General features: G+C 42.3%; 1 protein-coding gene across 11 annotated transcripts in view; it reads left to right on the top strand.

Annotated features, from left to right (window-relative positions):
• The window catches only part of LOC115175395 (transcription elongation factor A protein 3), a 32,365-nt gene extending 16,612 nt beyond the window's left edge, over positions 1-15,753 (top strand). For 3 of the 11 annotated variants that reach the window (XM_029734689.1, XM_029734631.1, XM_029734655.1), the window contains 15 exons: positions 3,521-3,607; positions 3,904-3,993; positions 5,126-5,257; positions 5,454-5,522; positions 6,966-7,022; positions 7,365-7,475; positions 9,705-9,773; positions 12,438-12,500; positions 12,663-12,737; positions 12,851-13,011; positions 13,212-13,268; positions 13,470-13,624; positions 15,063-15,209; positions 15,461-15,532; positions 15,660-15,753. In XM_029734689.1, coding sequence (XP_029590549.1) covers positions 3,521-3,607; positions 3,904-3,993; positions 5,126-5,257; positions 5,454-5,522; positions 6,966-7,022; positions 7,365-7,475; positions 9,705-9,773; positions 12,438-12,500; positions 12,663-12,737; positions 12,851-13,011; positions 13,212-13,268; positions 13,470-13,624; positions 15,063-15,209; positions 15,461-15,532; positions 15,660-15,668 — 1,354 coding nt within the window. In that variant the 3' untranslated portion in view covers positions 15,669-15,753. The remainder of the gene's footprint in view (positions 1-3,520; positions 3,608-3,903; positions 3,994-5,125; positions 5,258-5,453; positions 5,523-6,965; positions 7,023-7,364; positions 7,476-9,704; positions 9,774-12,437; positions 12,501-12,662; positions 12,738-12,850; positions 13,012-13,211; positions 13,269-13,469; positions 13,625-15,062; positions 15,210-15,460; positions 15,533-15,659) is intronic. The other 8 variants (XM_029734696.1, XM_029734675.1, XM_029734643.1 and 5 more) reach the window with 7 other exon arrangements.
• Positions 15,754-22,369: the final 6,616 nt, after the last annotated feature.

The following is a 22,369-nucleotide window of genomic DNA, read 5'->3' as shown; positions in this document are numbered from 1 at the left end:
GCGTTGGACCAGTTTGAGGAGTTCACACGCGGTTTCCGGGCAGTCTTCGATCATCCGCCCGAGGGTCGAGCGGCGGGTGAGCGCCTCTTCCATCTAAGGCAGGAGACGAGGAACCCTGGCTGCCGGCGCAGGATGGAACGACAGGGCCCTGATCAACCATTACCGCTGCAGTCTGCGCGAGGACGCCGTCGGGAGTTGGCCTGCAGAGACACCACCCTTATGTTTGACCAGCTGGTGGACCTGTCCATCCGGCTGGACAACCTGCTGGCTACCCGCGGACGTTCAGATCAGGGTCTGGTGGTTCCATCCCCCCGCACCCCCTCTCCGATACTTATGGAGCTGGGAGGGGCGGTGCGCAGGGAGACGGGAGGGGGTTCCAGCTCGTGCACCATCTGTGGCCGCAGAGGTCACATTGCCAGTCGGTACCGAGTTGGTTCCTCTGGGGATCGAGGTAACAGACAGGGCGCTCTGGCGTCACCCCAGGTGAGCCGGCACCATTCTCACCCAGAGTCCTCTGTTGCTTATATGTTTGTCTATGTTACCTTTTCTGAGTTTTCCCCACATTCCCAGCATAAGGCGCTCGTCGATTCAGGCGCGGCTGGGAACTTTATAGATAGAGCGTTCGCTTATAGTTTAGGGATCCCCATTGTTCCCGTGGCTGTGCCCTTCCCCGTTCACGTCTTAGATAGTCGACCATTAGGGTCAGGTATGATCAGGGAGGCCACCACTACTCTGGGCATGGTGACGCAGGGGGGGAGAGAATTAGTCTCTACCTTATTGACTCTCCTGCATTTCCCATGGTGCTAGGCCTACCCTGGTTAGTTTGTCATGACCCCACTGTTTCTTGGCCACAGAGGGCTCTCACGGGGTGGTTGCTGGAGTGCTCAGGGAGGTGTTTAGGGGTTTCCGTTGGTGCTACTACGGTGGAGAGTCCAGACCAGCTCTCCACCGTGCGCATTCCCCCTGAATATGCCGATTTGGCTCTCGCCTTCTCTAAAAAGAAGGCGACTCAATTACCACCCCATCGACGGGGCGATTGCGCGATAAATCTCCTGGTAGACGCTGCACTTCCCAGGAGGCACGTGTATCTTCTCTCACAGGCGGAGACGGAGGCTATGGAAACATATGTCTCCGAATCCCTGCGTCAGGGGTACATTTGGTCCTCCACTTCACCCGCCTCCTCGAATTTCTTTTTTGTGAAGAAGGAGGGAGGTCTACACCTGTGTATTGAGTATCGGGGTCTGAATCAGATCAATGTGAGTTATAGCTACCACTCATAGCCACAGCGATTGAGTCAATGCACGGGGCGCGCTTCTTCACGAAACTAGATCTCAGGAGCGCTTACAACCTGGTGCGTATCCGAGAGGGAGACGAGTGGAAGACGTCTTTCAGTACCACCTCAGGGCACTATGTGTATCTTGTCATGCCGTACGGGTTGATGAATGTGCCATCAGTCTTCCAAGCCTTTGTAGATGAGATTTTCCGGGACCTGCACGGGCAGGGTGTAGTGGTGTATATTGATGACATTCTGATATACTCCGCCACACACGTCGAGCATGTGTCCCTGGTGCGCAGGGTGCTTGGTCGCCTGTTGGAGCATGACCTGTACGTCAAGGCTGAGAAATGCTTGTTTTTCCAGCAATCTGTCTCCTTCCTAGGATATCGCATTTCCACATCAGGGGTGGAGATGGAGAGTGACCGCATTTCAGCCGTGCGTAACTGGCCGACTCCCACCACGGTAAAGGAGTTGCAGCGGTTCTTAGGGTTTGCCAACTACTACCGGAGGTTTATCCGAGGTTTTGGTCAGGTAGCGGCTCCCATTACCTCACTGCTGAAGGGGGGCCCGGTGCGTTTGCAGTGGTCGGTTGAGGCGGACAGAGCTTTTAGTCACCTGAGGGCTCTGTTTACCTCGGCTCCCGTGCTGGCCCATCCGGATCCCTCTTTGGCATTCATAGTGGAGGTGGATGCGTCCGAGGCTGGGATAGGAGCGGTGCTCTCTCAGCACTCGGATACGCCACCGAAGCTCTGCCCCTGTGCCGCCTTCTCGAAGAAGCTCAGCCGGCGGAGCAAAACTATGACGTGGGGGACCGGGAGGTGTTGGCTGTCGTCAAGGCCTTGAAGGTGTGGAGACACTGGCTTGAGGGGGCTAGACACCCTTTTCTCATCTGGACTGACCACCGCAATCTGGAGTACATCCGGGCAGCGAGGAGACTGAACCCTCGCCAGGCAAGGTGGGCCATGTTTTTCACCCGTTTTGTGTTTACCCTGTCCTACAGACCAGGCTCCCAGAACGTGATTTCTCCCAAGGATGAACCTGACTTGCGGAGGTCTCCAATTCTTTTCCTGAGGTCTTGGCTGATTTCTTTTGATTTTCCCATAATGTCAAGCAACGAGGCACTGAGTTTGAAAGTAGGCCTTGAAATACATCCACAGGTACACCTCCAATTGACTCAAATGATGTCAATTAGCCTATCAGAAGCTTCTAAAGCCATGACATTTTCTGGAATTTTGCAAGCTGTTTAGAGGCACAGTCAACTTAGTGTATGTAAACTTCTGACCCACTGGAATTGTGATACAGTGAATTATAAGTAAAATAATCTGTCTGTAAACAATTGTTGTAAAAATGACTTGTGTCATACACAAAGTAGATGTCCTAACCGACTTGCCAAAACTATAGTTTGGTAACAAGAAATGTGTGGAGTGGTTGAAAAACGAGTTTTAATGACTCCAACCTAAGTGTATGTAAACTTCTGACTTCAACTGTATATATTTGACATGGTACAGGTGTCTTCTTTTTTTTTAAGCCCATAACCGTGTGTGAGGTGTATACCTTTGTTTCAAAGTAGATTTGAAACACTCTTTGAAACACTCGGTTGAATAAATACTGTTACTTTAGTTTGTAAAATTTCCTTAACTTAACTAGGCTATTTACTGTATTACAAAAGTCATATTGAATTGTTTGGTTGTCAACACAATCAAATATCAACATTTTAAAGGATATATATATAATGCTTGGGACAGTTTCATCTGAGCCACTGGCCTAATCCTATTCTTTTCACTTTTTATTTTTTTATTTAGTTGGAGACGTGAATCCAACAAAATGCCTTAATTTGTCGACAAGTTAATATGCTATTTACTGTATTGCAGAAGTGATATTGAATCGTTTGATCGTCAACTCAACCAAATATCAACATTTGAACATCAACATGTGTATTTTGTGCCACTGACTTAGTCTGGCTTTATTTCCAGTTTGTTTACAAATTAATAATTGATATGTTGGATTAATTTCTCCATTTCAACCAAGAATCAAAGTTAAAGAATACAACTAAATCAGTTTGTGCCCAGTGGGTAGTGAGTTGGAGAGTGACTTACCCAGCACCCACTTCTGCATGGTGCACGGTGTGATCATGGTAAATTGTGCATGCTTTCCTTAATCATTCGATTTGTGCTAGTTGTATTAGTCATGGAAATAATTGTTTTCTTCTCAGATTTAATTTTGAATATTTCGATTTCCATTCAGGAGAGATTCTTCAGACACTCTGTCTCCTTCTCATCCTCGTCCCATCCCTCCGTCCAGACGTCCCTCAGTGAAGGTGAAGAAAGAGAGGTCAGAGGGCATGCTGTTTGTGAATAGACTGAGTTGTGTACTATGGTCCATAGTTTCTGTTCGATCATCACCTACCTCTGTTTTATCAGACACAGTGAAAACTGCCCTGAAATCCCTGTTTTACTGTTTGTTTTGTTATCATAGGTTAAACATTATACAGCACAGCAAAGTCAAAAACATTGCAACTATGTGCATGTTCTTCCTTTTTTGATGAAAACTGTCAGCGATACACAGAAAATGACTATAAAGTTTTCAGAATCGCAATAGATTATTTAGTCTGTTGGTTTTTCATTTAGGAAAAAAGCTCCTCCTGACCCTAATTCCCCGCTTCCTCCTCTTCATCCTCATCCTTCTATGCCCACTGCAGCAGAGGTCAAGAAGGAGAGGTTAGAGTCAGCTTCTCTTCTGTCATAATCTAGATTTATTTCATAAGACATATTGGACTACAGTATAAATTGTGCTTCCTGTATTATACTTATGCTAAAATGTATATTTTATTCTACTTTATGTTCGTTCGTATTCTTATATTTTATTACTTATTGTTGCATTGTCGAGAAGCAACCTGCAAACAGTGATGGAAAAAGTACGTAATTGTCATACTTGTGTAAAAGTAAAGAGACTTTAATAGAAAATGACTCATGTAAAAGTCACCCAGTAAAATACTACTTGAGTAAAATTCTTAAAGTATTTGGTTTTAAATATACTTAAGTATCAAAAGTAAATGTAATTGCAAAAATATACTGAAGTATATTTACTTGGGGTGGCAGGTAACTTAGTGGTTAGAGTGTTGGGCCAGTAACCGAAATGTTGCTAGATCGAATCCCCGAGCTGACAAGGTAAAAATCTGTCGTTCTGCCCCTGAACAAGGCAGTTAACCCACTGTTCCCCGGTAGGCCGTCATTGTAAATAAGAATTTGTTCTTAACTGACTTGCCTAGTTAAATAAATAAAACAGTTATCAAAAGTTGAATTATACATTATTTCAAATGCTCTTGTATTAAGCAAACCAGACAGCACCAATTTAAAAAAAATAATAATAATAATTTAACAGATACCCAGGGGCACACTCCAACACTCAGACATGTGAAGCTATTGTATTTATTGAGTCTGCCAGATCAGAGGCAGTAGAGATGACCGGGGATGTTCTCTTGATAAGTGTGTGAATTGGACCATTTTGCTGTCCTTGCTAAGCATTCAAAATATAATTACTTTTGGGTGTCAAGGAAACTGTATGGAGTAAAAAGTATATAATTTTCTTTAGGATTGGAGTGAAGTAAAAGTAACAGTTGTCAAAAATATAAATAGTAAAGTACAGATACCCTCAAACTACTTAAGTAAAAATACTTTAAAGTACTACTTAAGTACTTTACACCACTGCCTGCAAGTAAGCGTTTTGTTGAATGGTGCATGTGTATCCCCTATATACGACTAATAAAACTTGAAACATGAGTGTGCTAATATAGTATTGATAGTAATGATGAATAGTAGTGATGATTTGAAAATAATGTTTTACATTTAGAAAAGAGCCTCCACGGATTTCTGTGGTTAGAAAAGAGCCTCCGGACCCCAATGCTCCATTTGCTCCTCTTCCTCTCCATCTCCATCCTCCCCCTCCTGTGAAGCGCCCGTCAGTGGAGGTCAAAAAGGAGAGGTCGCTGTTATGTTGCATGGTTGTTTTTTTGTGTGGTTACTTTTGAGTGTCAGCAATGTTTGTTCTCTGTGACATTATTGAACTGCTCCTATTGACAGATATGCTTAATGGATTCTATTCATTTCGATACAATGCATTTTTGTTGCTTTTCCTTGTGAAGTTTCAAACATCACTTTCTTTGCTGTTTGCTACCCAGAGAAGAGTCGTCAGATTACAAACCCGTTTCTCTGAAGGTGACGTCATCTGACCATGTGAAAAAGGATAGGTCTGGGATCTGTAAATCATACTACCTCATTCATGTTGAGTGTGCTCAATTGTGTTTAGCCTTTTCAGTATATGTTCCTAATATCATGATAAATATAGTATTCAACAGTCAGTTAATAGTTCCTGTTATATAGTGCCTTCGGAAAGTATCCAGACCCCTTGACTTTTTACACATTTTGTTAGGTTACGGCATTATTTTAAAATCAATTTTTTTTCTCTCATCATACTACCCCATAATGATGAAGCAAAAACGAGTTTAGACATTCTTTTTGGGTATGACGCTACAAGCTTTGCACACCTGTATTTGGGAAGTTTCTCCCAGTCTTCTCTGCAGATCCTCTCAAACTCTGTCAGGTTGGAATGGGAGCGTCGCTGCACAGCTATTTTCAGGTCTCTCCAGAGACGTTCGATCAGGTTCAAGTCTGGGCTCTGACTGGGCCACACAATGACATTTAGAGACTTGTCCCGAAGCCACTCCTGCGTTGTCTTGGCTTTGTGCTTAGGGTTGTTGTCCTGTTGGAAGATGAACCTTCACCCCAGTCTGAGGTCCTGAGCGCTCTGGGGCAGGTTTTCATCAAGGATCTCTCTGTACTTTGCTTCGTTCATCTTTACCTCAATCCTGACTAGTCTCCCAGTCCCTGCCGCTGAATGGCTGGATGGTGCGAGGTTTCCTCCAGACGTGAGCTCTGTCAGAGTGAACATCGGGTTCTTGGTCACCTCCCTGATCAAGGCCCTTCTCCCCCGAATGCTCAGTTTGGCCGGGTGGCCAGCTCTAGGGAGAGTCTTGGTGGTTCCAAACTTCTTCCATTTAAGAATGATGGAGGCCACTGTGTTCTTGGGGACCTTCAATGCTGCAGAAATGTTTTTGTACCCTTCCCCAGATCTGTGCCTCGACACAATCCTGTCTCGGAGCTCTACGGACAATTCCTTTGACCTCATGGTTTGTTTTTTGCTTTGACATGCACTGTCCACTGCAGGACCTTATATAGACCGGTGTGTGCCTTTCCAAATCATGTCCAATCAATAGAATTTACCACAGGTGGACTCCAATCAAGTTGTAGAAACATCTCAAGGATGATCAATGGAAACAGGATGCACCTGAGCTCAATTTCGAGTCTCATAGCAAAGGGTCTGAATACTTATGTAAATAAGGTATTTTTGTTTTTAAGTTTGCAAACATTTCTAAAACCTGTTTTCGCTTTTCCGTTATGGGGTACTCTGTGTCGATTGCTGAGGAAATTGTTTTATTTAATCAATTTTAGAATAAGGCTGTAACAAAACAAAATGTGGAAAAAGTCAAGGGGTCTGAATACTTTCCGAAGGCACTGTATTTATCATGACATTCTGTAAATGCGGAGGATGATAATGATGTAATTTTGTTAAATTAGATTAAGATTATTATGACAACAGTTGCAAAGCACTGCTAACCGTTCTCCGTTTGCAGAAAAGACTCCGATACCAAAGGTCCCAAAAAAACATCTGTTGATGCCAAGAAAGAAAGGTTGGCAAGCCATAGTCCACAGGTGCATGCACAATTATACACTGCACGTGGGCCTATGTGCTTGTTCAAGTTGAATCCCACTGACATGAGTTGTGGTTGTGTATTTGGTGATATTAGAGAATTGTTTGTTAACCCCTTCATTGGAGCAGAGGTCTTCATAGGGAAATAATATATGTGGGCATATTTGTCAGTGCTTTGCCACCTTGTGATCTTGTCTGCCCTCTGCTGGTGAGGCTGTTTGATCAAGCATGCCTGCTCCCTGAATGCTGTGTGCTTTTTGCCAATCAGCTATGGCTGCAATACATGCAAATGTTACATACATACAAATGTTTCCTGTTTCAGAAAGGATTTGTCAGATTCCAAACCAAAACCTGCTAAAAGGCAGAGTCTGGACTCCTCAGATTCCAATCCAAAACGTTCTAAAAGGCCAAGTCTGGATGGCAAGAAAGACAGGTCTGCATAAGCAGGATCATATTCTATACACAGTAATTGGTGGATGTAGTGAACTTCACTCTAAAAACACTTATTGACCTCACTTTTAAACCTGTATGATGTGAACTTTGAAGGAAAATATTTAAAGAAATATTTTAATTTGTAAAGCTTTTCTCACACCCAAGGCACTGAAAAAAATTATTATAATAAAAGCAGAAAACAATCAATGCTATGTACAGGTGTCGTCCGATCCGGTGAACATAATTAACATAGGTAATTGAAAGCTTTTCTGAACAGCTCAGTTATTTAGCTGTGCCTTAGCAAGGCCAGAGGCTGCAGCCCTGACAGTGACTGGAAGCTGGAAGTGCGTTCCACAGCCGAGAAGCCGCACCACTGAAAACCCTGCCACCCATAGTTTTTTTTGTCTGCTGTGGGACTGCTGAAGGGATATGGACCTGTAAGAGCGAAGGGAGTGTGAGGTCAGACCGATAGTTGGGTCCAGAGTTGTGGATAACTTGGTAGGTGTGGATTCTAAAGTCAATGCATGAGCATATGCGGAGCCAGTGGAGGTTGAACAGCACTGGAGTGATGGCGGCAGGGTAGCCTAGTGGTTAGAGCGTTGGACTAGTAACCGAAAGGTTGCAAGTTCAAATCTCCAAGCTGACAAAGTACAAATCTGTCGTTCTGCCCCTGAACAAGGCAGTTAACCCACTGTTCCTAGGCCGTCATTCAAAATAAGAATTTGTTCTTAACTGACTTGCCTAAAGGTAAATAATAATAATAATGTGCTCATGGTGGAGTTGTGGGTGAGGACACATGCAGCACAGTTCTGGACATATTGTAGCCTTCTTAGGCACGTGTCAGATTTGTCAACAAACAGGGTATTACAATAGTCCAGATGGGATAAGATAAAGGTGTGGATGAGTTGCTCAGCTGGAGGCTGTAAAAGTATAACACTTTGATGTGGGCCTCAAACGAGCGCTGACTGTCAAATATCACATCCAGATTGCGAACCTCACTGGAGGGGAGGACCTTGACACCATCAATATTGAGGCTGTAGCTGCTGATTTAGTCAATGATGCGAGTGCCACTCAGGACGACCTCTGTCTTTTTGAAGTTTAACTGCAGGAAACTCCGCTGCATCCACACTTTGATGTCCTACAGGCAACTGACAAGGAATGCAGTGTTTGTGGAGATATACAGCTCAGTGTCGTCAGCATAAAAGTTAAAGCCCAGTCCATGTTTCCCAGTGGCAGCATGTAGATCCAAAACAGTAGTTGCCCTAGGACCGAGCCTTCAGGGACCCCCTGGCGGATCAGTGCGCTTAGGACCTGAACCAGTCCAGGACAGTGTCTGACAGGCCCAGTTGCTTCTCCATGTGGTCCAGCAGAATGGCATGGCTGACCGTGTTAAATGCTGCACTGAGGTCCAGCAGTATGAGGATGCTGGCAGCCCCAGAGTCCGCATTCATGAGGAGGTCATTGGTGACCCTTACCAAGGCAGTCTCTGTGTCTGAAACCAGACTGGAAGGGCTCAAGTAGGTTGTGAATGGCAAGATGTTGTTGGAGTTGGCTAGACATAGCACGTTCGAGGAGCTTACTCAGGAAGGGCAGGTTGGAGATAGGCCTATAGTTCTGGAGGTTGTCAGGGTCAGATCCAGGCTTTTTAAGTACTGGTGTGACTGTGGCGAGTTTGAGCTGTGGAGGGACACATCCAGTGGTGAGGGACTTGTTAATGATTTTCTGTGAAAAAAAGGCTCCAGAGCAGGTAACTAGGTCTTGACAAATGAGGTGGGGATAGGGTCAAGTGAGCAAGTGGTGAGCCTCATTGTTCTAACCAGCTTGGTTACATCAGCTGCAGTGACTGTGGTGAACTTTGAGAACCTTGACTCAGGGAGCGTAGGACTGTGTAGATCAACTATAGGGGCTGGAGAGGACAGGCTGGTGTCATTGATGTTTTCAATTTTGCTTTGTAAGAAACAAAGGTATTGATTGCACCGTTCTGGGGAGGCTTAGGTAGCAGAGTTGTTCACAGGTTTAAGGAGCTTGCTCACAGTAGACAACAGTACCTGGGAGTTACCACTGGTGTTGCTGATCAGTTGGGAGTAGTAGTAGCAAAATGGTCAAATGAAAGTAAAAACAGGATATCATTTAAAGCTTTACCTCGTCACTCAACATCTAACACTCACTCAGATGAACCGACAGCAGTGTCACAAGATGACATGTTTTCCTCTCTCTCGTGTTGTTGTAGAAAGGACTCCACTGACTCCAAGCCCAGCCATTCTGTGAAACGTCATTCGACTGACTCCAAATCAGACAGGTAGGTACTGGCTCTCATTCAGATTCAATACTATGACTGACACTTCTCTGGTCATTACTGCTAAATGCCTTAATACCCAGTGGGCGAAGTACATCCGTCAGCAAATAGTTTTAATTGATATTCGATTTAATAGCCAAATAACGTGACATCAATATGAAATCTACATTACAAGCGAAAAGTGGTGGGAAAAGTACTCAATTGTCATACGTAAGTAAATGCTAGTAGATTTATTTTATTTTATGGACAGACGGGGGCACACTCCAACACTCACATCATTTACAAAATGCAGTATTTGTGTTTAGTTAGTCCACCAGATCAGAGGCAGTAGGGATGACAACGCATTATAAGTGTGTGAATTGGACCATCATTCTGTTCTGCCTGAGCAAGTACTTTTTGGTACCAGGGAAAATGTATGTTAAAAGTGCTTATTTTCTTTAGGGATGCAGTGGATTACAAGTTGCCAAAAATATACTTAACATAAATATAAAAGCAACATGTAAAGTGTTGGCCCCATGTTTCATGAGCTGAAATAAAAGATCCCAGAAATGTTCCATACACACAAAAAGCTTATTTCCCTCAAATTTTGTGTACAAATTTGTTTACATCCCTGTTAGTGAGCATTTCTCCTTTGCCAAGATAATCCACCCTCTTGACATGTGGCATATCAAGAAGTAATGATCATTACACAGGTGCACCTTGTGCTGGGGACAATAGAAGGCCACTCTAAAATATGCAGTTTTGTCACATAACACAATGCCACAGATGTCTGAGGTTTTGAGGGAGTGTGCAGTTGGCATGCTGACTGCAGGAATGTCCACCAGAGCTGTTGCCAGATAATTGAATGTTCATTTTTCTACTATAAGCCACCTCAAGTCATTTTAGAGAATTTGGCAGTACAACAAACTAGCCTCACTACCACAGACCAAGTCTCACCATGTGAGCTCAGGACCTCCACATCTGGCTTCTTCACCTGCAGGATTGTCTGAGACCAGCCACCCGGACAGCTGATTAAACTGTGGGTTTGCACAACTGAAAAATTACTGCACAGAAACTGTCTCAGGGGAGCTCATCTGCGGCTCGTCGTCCTCACCGAGGTCTTCACCTTACTGCAGTTCGGCATCGTAACTGACTTCAGTGGCAAATGCTCACCTTCGATGGTCACTGGCACGCTGGAGAAGTGTGCCCTTCACGGCTGAATTCCGGTTTCAACTGTACCGGGCAGATGGCAGACAGCGTGTATGGCATTGTGTGGGCGAGTGGTTTGCTGATGTCAACGTTGTGAACAGAGTGCCCCGTGGTGGTGGGGTTATGGTATGGGCAGGCACAAGCTACGGACAACGAACACAATTGCATTTTATCGATGACCGTGATGAGATCCTGAGGCCTATGTCGTGCCATTCATCTGCCGCCATCACCTCATGTTTCAGCATGATAATGCACGGCCCCATGTTGCAAGGATCTGTACACAATTCCTGGAAGCTGAAAATGTCCCAGTTTTTCCTTGGCCTACATACTCACCAGACATGTCACCCATTTGAGTATGTTTGGGATGCTCTGGATCGACGTGTACGAAAGCGGGTTCCATTTCCCGCCAATATCCAGCAACTTCACACAGCCATTGAAGAGGAGTGGGACAACATTCCACAGGCCACACAACATTCCACAGGCCGCAATCAACTCTATGCGAAGGAGATATGTCCCGCTGCATGAAGCAAATGATTGCCACACCAGATACTGAATTGTTTTCTGATCCACTCCCCAACATTTTTTTTTTTTAAGGTATATGTGACCAACAGATGCGTATCTGTATTCCTAGTCATGTGAAATCCATATATTAGGGCCTAATTTATTCATTTCAATTGACAGATTTCCTTAGATGAACTGTAACTCAGTAAAATATTTTTAATTGTTGCATTTATATTTTTGTTCAGTGTATAAATAGTAAAGTATAAATACCACCAAAAAACTACTTATGTATTTTTACTTAAAGGAAAACTCAAAATCAAGTTTTCAAGATGCGTATCTTGAAAAATACAACAATCTGGTATCTTGAAATGTTGATTGCTGACATACAAACTATTTTGGGTCTACATCAACAATGGACTAAGAAATCTAGCCCGTATGATGGTTTTTGCATCATATGATGCTGCGTTTTGCAACTTTCAAAATACAGCAATCTTGCGTCATATGAAGCAAAATGCATTTCTGTATTTTGAAAGTTCTGTATTTGCTCTATTCTAAATTGCTCTATTCTGAAACCAATCTGGTCTGTATGATGCATTTTGTGTCATATGATGCGGAACGCAGCGTCATATGATGCAAAATGGATCATATGGGCCAGATTTCTGTATTTTGAAGTTTCGTATCTTGAAAACTTGATTGTTGACATGCAAGATATTTTGGGACTATATCAACAATGGACTAATGAAACAAATACTAAAAGACACATTTTGGGGTGGAGTTTTCCTTCAAGTACTTTACACCACTGCAAGCGAGCCATGTCATTGCATTTTAGTTTAAAAAAAGTGTACTTTTTCCAAATTTTTGACAAAGTTGTCACATGGATTTTTAATTTTATTTGTTGAAATTACATTGAATCAATCAGTGGGTAGTAACCCCCTTTTCTCGCTTTCAAATCATTCCTCATTTAATACCTCTCTTTAGGAGGGACTCTGTGGATTCCAAGACTAGCAACTCACCCTCAGCTAAGAAGCTCTCTAGCGAGACGTAAGAGGGCGCCTTTCTTATGCAGATAGAAAAGCAAATTTGCTTTTCTTATTTATTTTACTGCTTCATTAAGGCCTTTTTATTTACTTTGCATAATGGAGCACATTAAGATAAGGATGTTAGTTCACTCCCTTGCTTTTTCTGTCTCTGTGTTTGTTTCAGGAAAGAATTTCATGGCTCCAAGTCCTCTCACCCTGGCCCTCTGCAGAGAAAGTCCTCAACGGACAGTATTGAACGGTACCCTTTTTAACTGGAAAATACTATCTACTGTACTACTGAAATAAATATGGATCAGATTTTAAACTCTTGATTGACGTATATGCTGTCTGGCTTGTGTATACGATGACCAGGAGAGGGAAACCAGAGATGCCAAAGATCCCCACCACCCCCACCAGTCCCATGTCCCCCTCCTTCAGCTCAGCAGGGGTTCCCCTGTCCCCTTGCCTTGCCACTGGAGAAACCATCAGGGACAAGTGCATCGAGATGCTGGCTGCTGCTCTACGTACAGATGGTGGGGAAAAGACCAGCCACTAACTGAATGACTCACAGAGATAAAAGAGATCAATCTACACATAAAGTGACTCATTCAATGCACATTCATTCACACATACAGTACAGTATGGAAATTACTAATGGTTACATTACACACAGCTTGATAGATTTTGTAGATGAAAAGGAGGAAACGTAATACCCTCAGTTTTATCTCCTCAGACAACTTCAAAGAATTTGGGACAAACTGTGACTCCATGGCAGCAGAGATTGAAGATCATATCCTTTTAAATCTGCATGTGTTTCTGAAGTATTTTACCAATTTGGGTTGGTTTCAGGTTGCAGTGTGTTTGCAGAGCTGCCATTTGCTCTCTTGGCTTTGAATATAACAAATGTTATATTTGTTTGTTCTTTTATTGTCACCGTTAGATATTTCAGTCAGACGGTGATGAAAGCTTCCTTAACTATCCTCCGCTGCACATATTTACACGGAGATGGGATCCACAGATATGAAGTATAAAAACAGGGTGCGGAGCCGCATCAGCAACCTGAAGGACCCCAAAAACCCTGGACTGCGGAGGAACGTCCTGGCTGGAGGCATCGAGCTGAGACGCTTCGCCATCATGTCTGCTGAGGTATGGTAAACTTCTGTCATATCAACCCATGACCCACCCCTGCCTCTAACATATTCCAAAGATGTCGTACCAAAGAGAGAGAATCAAGAAAGTCAAGCACCTACCAAAATATTGAGTAGAGTAGACAAATTTCCCTCAGAGATTTTGTCTATCTATCTACATTTGAAGTCGGAAGTTTACATACACTTAGGTTGGAGTCATTAAAACTCGTTTTTCAACCACTCCCCACATCTCTTGTTAATAAACTATAGTTTTGGCAAGTTGGTTAGGACATCTACTTTGTGCATGACACAAGTAATTTTTCCAACAATTGTTTACAGACAGATTATTTCACTTATAATTCAATGTATCACAATTCCAGTGGGTCAGAAGGTTATATACACTAAGTTGACTGTGCCTTTAAACAGCGTGGAAAATTCCAGAAAATGATGGCATGGCTTTAGAAGCTTCTGATAGGCTAATTGACATCATTTGAGTCAATTGGAGGTGTACCTGTGGTTGTATTTCTAGGCCTACCTTCAAATTCAGTGCCTCTTTGCTTGACATCATGGGAAAATCAAAAGAAATCAGCCAAAACCTCGGGAAAACAATTGTAGACCTCCACAAGTCTGGTTCATCCTTGGGAGCAATTTCCAAACGCCTGAAGGTACCACATTCATCTGTACAAACAATAGTACGCAAGTATAAACACTATGGGACCACGCAGCCGTCATACCGTTCAGGAAGGAGACACGTTTTGTCTCCTAGAGATGAACATACTTGTGCAAAAAGTGCAAATCAATCCCAGAACCACAGCAAAGGACCTTGTGAAGATGCTGGAGGAAACCGGTACAAAAGTATCTATATCCACAGTAAAATTAGTCCTGTATTCACATAACCTGAAAGGCCACTCAGCAAGGAAGAAGCCACTGCTCCAAAACCGTCATAAAAAAACAAGACTACGGTTTGCAACTGCACATGGGGACAAAAGAGCGTACTTTTTGGAGAAATGTCCTCTGGTCTGATGAAACAAAAATAGAACGGTTTGGCCATAATGACCATCGTTATGTTTGGAGGAAAAAGGGTGAAGCTTGCAAGCCGAAGAACACCATCCCAATCGTGAAGCACGGGGGTGGCAGCATCATGTTGTGGGGGTGCTTTGCTGCACTTCACAAATAGATGGCATCATGAAGGAGGAAAATTATGTGGATATATTGAAGCAACATCTCAAGACATCAGTCAGGAAGTTAAAGCTTGGTCGCAAATGTGTCTTCCAAATGCACAATGACCCCAAGCATACTTCCAAAGTTGTGTCAAAATGGCTTAAGGACAACAAAGTCAAGGTATTAGAGTGGCCATCACAAAGCCCTTACATACACCTAGTTGGCTAAGGTGTATGTAAACTTCTGACTTCAACTATATCTATCTATCCAATCTATCTAATATATCTCTAATCTAGGAGATGGCTAGTGATGAGCTGAAGCAGTTGAGGAACAATCTGACTAAGGAGGCCATTAGGGAACACCAGCTGTCCAAAACCAGTGGTACCATTTCTGACCTGTTTCAGTGCAGCAAGTGCAGCAAAAAGAACTGCACCTACAACCAGGTAAACATACCATACTCTGCATACACACCCTATTCTGCTTATTACCAAGTATATATTGTATTTTACTTAAACAGATACGCACGGCTCACTGCACTGAAAACATACATATGCTCTACATACTGACCCAATATCAGTTTTATTTTGTTCGCTCTACCAGTTCCAGTTCACACAGTGAGATACAGTGGAGACAGCCTGTGCTGTTGAATGAAAGCTGCCTTTGTATTTCTTGGTGTGTGTGTGTGTGTGTGTAGATGCAGACCCGCAGCGCTGATGAGCCTATGACTACTTTTGTTCTGTGTAACGAGTGCGGGAACCGCTGGAAGGTGAGACAGTTCCCTCACCTGTTCAGATAAAGCCCAGCACATACAGTGGTGTCTCTGAGGCATAACAATGGTCCACAGACATAAATAATCTATACATTTTCTAATATTAATTTGTTTTCTATTCCAGTTCTGCTGATGTGGCCCAGCTCCAATGACGATGTTGCAGACCACATTTTTCTATGAGGGGTTATAATGTTTAGCAATGAGTAATTTTACAAAAATGAATACTTAAGATTTATAATTGACTTTTTAAGATGGGCTCCCGAGTGGCGCAGCGGTCTAAGGCACTGCATCTCATTGCAAGAGGCGTCACTACAGTTCCTGGTTCAATTCCAGGCTGTATCACATCCGGCCGTGATTGGGAGTCCCATAGGGTGGCGCACAATTGGCCCAGCGTCGTCCGGGTTTGGCCGGGGTAGGCCGTCATTGTAAATAAGAATTTGTTCTTAACTGACTTGCCTAGTTAAATAAAGTTTACATTTTAAAAATAATAATGATAAATTAATGGGAGTTGAAAAAATTTCTGTAAGAGGCAGGGGTTGAGAGTCTCCAGATTGATGGCAGTGTCATTTAATCTGTCCTGGTTGAACACAGGTAATTCAATGGTGCTGAGGAGATGCAGCAGCCTTTTATGAATTTCACAGACAACAAAAATGCATCTTACATTTTTTTTGTATATTCTATTTAAATCTGCAAAGACCACAGAACAAATCAGAAATACAGTATGAAAGCTTATCATGCAACCCATTTCAATTAACACATATTTATTGTTAATATCTCAAGCCCCAACTTCTGAGGTTTTATTGTCACCGTTTGGTCTTCAGTTTGAGCTTCAGGGAATAATATAATTCATTTTTCTAGATAAGTTAAAGACCAAAAAACAATTTGTCATTTGTGGGTTTCGCTCTGACATTTCAAAAGAGCAGCTAAAATGTCTATAAATATTTATGAATAAGTGGAGTTGGTTACTTTCATATGTACAGTATAATATATAAAATAGTAATAACATATTTGCCTACATATTGCTTTGCAGCATAATTGAATGAGTAAACAGTATTGAAATTATGCTAATTTATCAGAAATTATATAATTATCAAATTGTGTTTGAACAACAGGTGAAATGGAATGTCGATATACTGTACCACTAAGAGTAGCCACAAGATGGTGGGAAAGAAAACTGTATCCTGTAAGAGCACCCACTTGCAAATGACATATCATTTAGAGAGTGAATGTTATTTACAGTACCAGTCAAAAGTTTGTACACACCAACTCATTCAAGGGTTTTTCTTTACTTTTGCTATTTTCTACATTGTAGAATAATACTGAAGACATCAAATCTATGAAATAACACATATGGAATCATGTAGTAAACCAACAAAAATATAAACATTTAGTAGCCACCCTTTGCCTTGATGACAGCTTTGCACACTTGGCATTCTCTCAGCTTCATGAGGTAGTCACCTGGAATGCATTTTAATTAACAGCCGTGCCTTGTTAATTTGTTGAATTTCTTTCCTTCTTAATTCCTTCAGTTGTGTTGTGACAAGAAGGTCAGTCAATATGGAAATTTCAAGAACTTTGAAAGTTTCTTCAAGTGCAGTCACAAAAACCATCAAGGGCTATGATGAACCTGGCTCTCATGAGGACCGCCACAGGAAAGGAAGACCCCAGAGTTACCTCTGCTGCAGAGGATAAGTTCATTAGAGTTAACTGCACCTCAGATTGCAGCCCAAATAAATGCTTCAGAGTTCAAGTAACAGACACATCTCAACATCAACTGTTCAGAGGAAACTGCATTAATCAGGCCTTCGTGGTTGAATTGCTGCAAAGAAACGACTACTAAAGGACACCAATAATAAGAAGAGACTTGCTTGGGCCAAGAAATGCGAGCAATGGACATTAGACTGGTGGAAATCTGTCTTTTGGTCTGATGAGTACATTTTTTTGATTTTTGGTTCCAAACGCAAAGTAGGTGAACAGATGATCTCTGTATGTGTGTTTCCCACTGTGAAGCATGGAGGTGGGATGGTGTGGGGGTGCTTTGCTGGTGACACTGTCTGAGATTTATTTAGATTTCAAGGCACACTTAAACAGCATGGCTACCACAGCATTCTGCAGTGATGCCCTATCCCATCTGGTTTGCGCTTAGTGGAACTATCATTTGTTTTTCAACAGGACAACGACCCAACACACCTTCAGGTTGTGTAAGGGATATTTGACCAAGAGGGGGAATGATGGAGTGCTGCATCAGATGACCTGGCCCCCACAATCACCTGACCTCAACCCAATTGAGATGGTTTGTGATGAGTTGGACCGCAGAGTGAAGGAAAAGCAGCCAACAAGTGCTCAGCATATGTGGGAACTCCTTCAAGACTGTTGGAAAAGCATTCCATGTGAAGCTGGTTGAGAGAATGCCAAGAGTGTGCAAAGCGGTCATCAAGGCAGAGTGGCTACTTTAAGGAATCTAAAATATATTTTGATTTGTTTACACTTTTCTGGTTACTACATGATTCCATATGTGTTATTTTATAGTTTTGATGTCTTCGCTATTATTCTACAATGTAGAATATAGTAAAAATAAAGAAAAACCCTTGAATCAGTAGGTGTCCAAACTATTGACTGGTACTGCCGCCGTAGGTCTACACAGCACAACCATTGGTTAGGCAGAGAACATGTCTACCGTTTACCCTCACTTCTTGGACAGAACAGAGCTGTAGATATGCAGTTTTAGAAACTTTTCTTTGTGCTTTAAGCATGGCATCGCAGGAATTTTGATAGCTGACAGGGCTGTAGGCCAGAAGGTTGTGGGTTCGCAGACCACCATGGACAAGAGTAGGGGTGGAAAGATCTCCTTTATAGTAAAAACATTGCATGAATCTATGAAAATAATTGCATTTTATACACATTTTACACATTAGCAGAATATTTTTTAATACCACACAAATTACCAAAATTACAGGCTAAGAATGGACAGAGAGCTAGGCCTATGTGTTCATCTTATCATATTTCTCCAATGCCAAATCAGTGTGTCTTATTTGCAACGAAACTGTCCCTGTTAATAATTAAATCTGAGATATCCTTAGGAATATGAGGATGTACTTTCAAAAGTTAGGCCTACCTTTCCAACCCAGACAAAGTAGGCCTACCAACGCAGAAAAATGTAAGCTTTAAATGCTGGCTACTCTTCTTCCTTGGCTCAACCCAATGAGAAAAGGTCACAAGTGTTTCCCTAAAAGCTGCCTATGTTTAAACATCTTCTATTGTACAGAAAGTGAATAGCTTAATCAATTGATAGTGACAGAATTAGATTACTTCCCAAGCAAAGTAAATGTTGTCTCCTGGGCTATAGAAGGTTGTAGATCAGCCTCTGAATGTTAAATAAACTAAACAATGATATCCCCACATGCATTGGAGTCACTTCTTTCTTGTGTATTTTACAGCTTGTTTCTAGCATAAAGCATCGCTGACCAAAGCGTTGTTATGGATCACTTTATTTAATCAGATCTGTTTGATTTTCTTCAAAATCTTAAGCTAACAAAGGGTAGGCCTGTGCTTTTTGTCATTTTCTTTAATGAAAGGCTATGGTATACTCTGTCATACCCCCTCAATTCGAGGCTTAACTTAACAGCCCTTCACTGGCACTGAGGTAAGCTATTTAAAGAGTGCATGGTGGCTAGAGGAATTGACTGACAAATCTATGGATATAGCAGTCTAGCCTAATTTCACCTGTCAAACAAGTAGGCCTAACTCTATTTTATTAAATAGGAAGGAGGAGGCTCCAACACAAAGCCCTTTTGTTGTTAGTAAAGTCTAATTAAAATGAAGACGGTTTAAAGTAATTATGCTTACTCGAATTTGCCTACTTTCAGCACCATGAGCTGTCCATTTCAGCACCACATTTTAAGTTACTTGAATCTGGCTTACTGTGAGGTCAATAACTCTGATAAATACATCATGGGTGAGAAACATTGTTTTTAATAAAAATCAATTATAGTAGTAGCAAGCTGGCAAAGTTGACCTCCGGTCCTCCTCATCTTTGCGCTCTCCTTCTCAAACTGAACAGGCTATAGGCTAGTCTGCGTGCATTTTTTGGAATAGGCCTAATAAAATGAAAAAATCTGAAGAACCTTTGACTCGCCTCCTGAACTGCCGCCGTAGGTCTACACAGCACAATCATTGGTTAGGCAGCATACAAAGTGTTTGATCAGCAAGAGCAGAGAGCAGGCTGGGGCTCAGGGTTGGAATATCCATTGCAGTGTGTAATGCAGCCTAGTTGTATTTACACCATCCCAGCAGATATCTTAGAAATATAACTTTGCTTTGTGCTTCTCCGAGTATGCACTTTGTAGCCTATAGGCTATGGGTCATTTGATTGAGGCCATACTAAATAGCATCACTGACCAAAGCTGAGAATTGGAGATAATGGGTGGCATCGGGCACACATCTATATAAAGCCTGATAAGCAACTAATTCTTAAACACTGAGAAATATTGACAATTCATCTATTACAAGTTACATGACACTCCCCTGGAGTACAAATTTGACAGTCACAAGATGGGGACTTCAAATAGACCTATGGCACGTCATGGAAACTAGCCTGCTGTTCCGATATGTTAAATGGAAACTGAAATCTGGACACTGACTGCAGGTCTATAACCTCTCACATAGCCTCAGTGGTGTGTATTCATGGATGCCAAGGGAAGCCAGGCTTCCCCAAAACATTTACCAAGAAAAAAACTAATTATTTTATCTTTCGTCTCTCTGTGTTTCATAATTTTCCTTCAATTCACAAGAGGCTGAATGTACTGTATCTCACCGGAGAAAGCATTTGAACGAAATGGCGCCCCTCTGTCTCTGTATGTGTAGGCCATCTATCTGATGCTGTCTGGTCCAAAAGAGTATGACATAGGTGCCACATGTAGCATTGAAAGCAAGGGAAGTCAGCAAGCATTTGGCCTCCCTTGATAAAAAAAAGTATAAAATAATTGCCAATCAGCGTTGAGCTAAACTGAGTGTGCTCAACAGCGAATGATCCTGGCTCACCAAAAAAGTGTCAAGGGAAGCCACTTTGGATTTGGCGTCACTCCTATCAAATTGCATTGAGAGCATGTGGCCCGATTCAGGAAACCAGGCGTATGTCGCAAGTCACTTTTTTTTAAATCAAAATGTGTTTTTTGGGGGCAGAAATGCCTTCTCAAACCTGTGAACTTTCATGTGCCTTAATAACAAACTAGTATACCATCTGTAAATACAAATAAAATTGTTAAATTACGAGCCTTGTTGGTTAAGCCACAGAAAAAGCGAGCAACCTTCCCACTAGCCATAATTGGCTGAGATAATGAGTGGGCTGGACATGCCGAGAGATGAGTTAAGATTGGTCTGCTATATAGAAGTCTTCTGGCTATTTGAGCTCGTCAGTCTATGTTGGTAATCCTGTCAAACACGGCTTTTTTAAAAATGTATTGTGTAGTGAAGCTGCATAAGTGTTGTTCTCCACTTTCTGGAGGATCAAGTTTGAAATCAGTGGAATTAGAGTATGATAGCTAAATATGGGCAGCAGGTAGCCTAGGGGTTAGAGTGTTGGACTAGTAACCAAAAGGTTGCAAGATCGAATCCCCGAGCTGACAAGGTAAAATATGTCATTCTGCGGCATGCAGTTAAAATATGTATTCATGCAGGGTAGTAACAACATGATTTGGCACTGTGTTCATTGTTGTTTAACTAGCTAACGTTAGCTGGTTGGCTCGTTAGGTAACGTTATGTGACGTGTGTGATCTTAAAAGTTGTTTACCTAGCTAGGTTCAATGTTTACCTAGTTTACCTAGCTAGCTAGCTACATGTCTTAAGCTAAAGTGTACTGTTAGTTAGCTAGCTAATGTTAGCTAGCTAGCTAATGTTAGTTGGCTGGCTCCCTAGCTGACGTTATCATTCGTATCCCAGAGCCGTGTGCTTTTCTAGTTAGAGCTTAATGTCAGCTAGCTAACATTGAACCTGGTTGGTTAGCTCCCGGCACTGTGGCGTTGTTGGCACTGTTCATTGTTGTTTAACTAGCTAACCTTAGCTGGCTGGCACGTTAGCTAACGTTACGTAATGTATGTGAACTTACACGTTGTTTACATAGCTAGGTTCATTGTTTAACTAGCTATATGTCTTAAGCTAAAGTGTACTGTTAGCTAGCTAACATTGAACCTGGTTGGTTAGCTTCCAGCACTGTGGAATTGTTGGCCCTGTTTGTAATATTCATATGTGTAAACATACTGAATTGTAATTGAATGCATTTTACCCGTATCATACTGCGCTATGATTGGTTAAGACCACCCAGGTGGTGAGGTCATCTTCGGTTGATCATGGTGTGAGACACGTGAACATGCCAGTTATAGCTAACTAATAAAGAGCTATGTTTAGAAATATCCTGTCGTACTGGATTTGATTATTTTGTACAAAGCGTGTAAAACAAGACATGGTGTCAGAGTAAAAGGACTAAAATATGGATTTTGCTGGAGTTCCTTCACCTCGAATGGACTGGGAGTCAACAAACGTACCCGATGCATGGCGTAAGTTCAAACAGCATGTGGAAGTAATGTTCACGGGTCCTCTGAAGGAAAGAGAAGAGGAAAAGTGCTGCTACCTGCTCCTCTGGATCAGTGAAAAAGGGAGAGACGTTTACAACACATGGACACTTACCGAGGCTGAATCAAAAGGTACTGAAAACATACTACGATCGTTTTGAAGCATATGTTGTGCTGAAGACCAATACGATTTTCGGTAGGTACAAATTCCGTGAGAAAGTACAGGGAGCTAGCAAATCGTTTGAACAGTTTGTGTCTGAGCTGAGTC

This window comes from Salmo trutta, chromosome 3 (genome assembly GCF_901001165.1).
Source record: "Salmo trutta chromosome 3, fSalTru1.1, whole genome shotgun sequence".
NCBI lineage: Eukaryota > Metazoa > Chordata > Actinopteri > Salmoniformes > Salmonidae > Salmo > Salmo trutta.
This window is presented reverse-complemented; position numbering and strand designations above follow the sequence as displayed.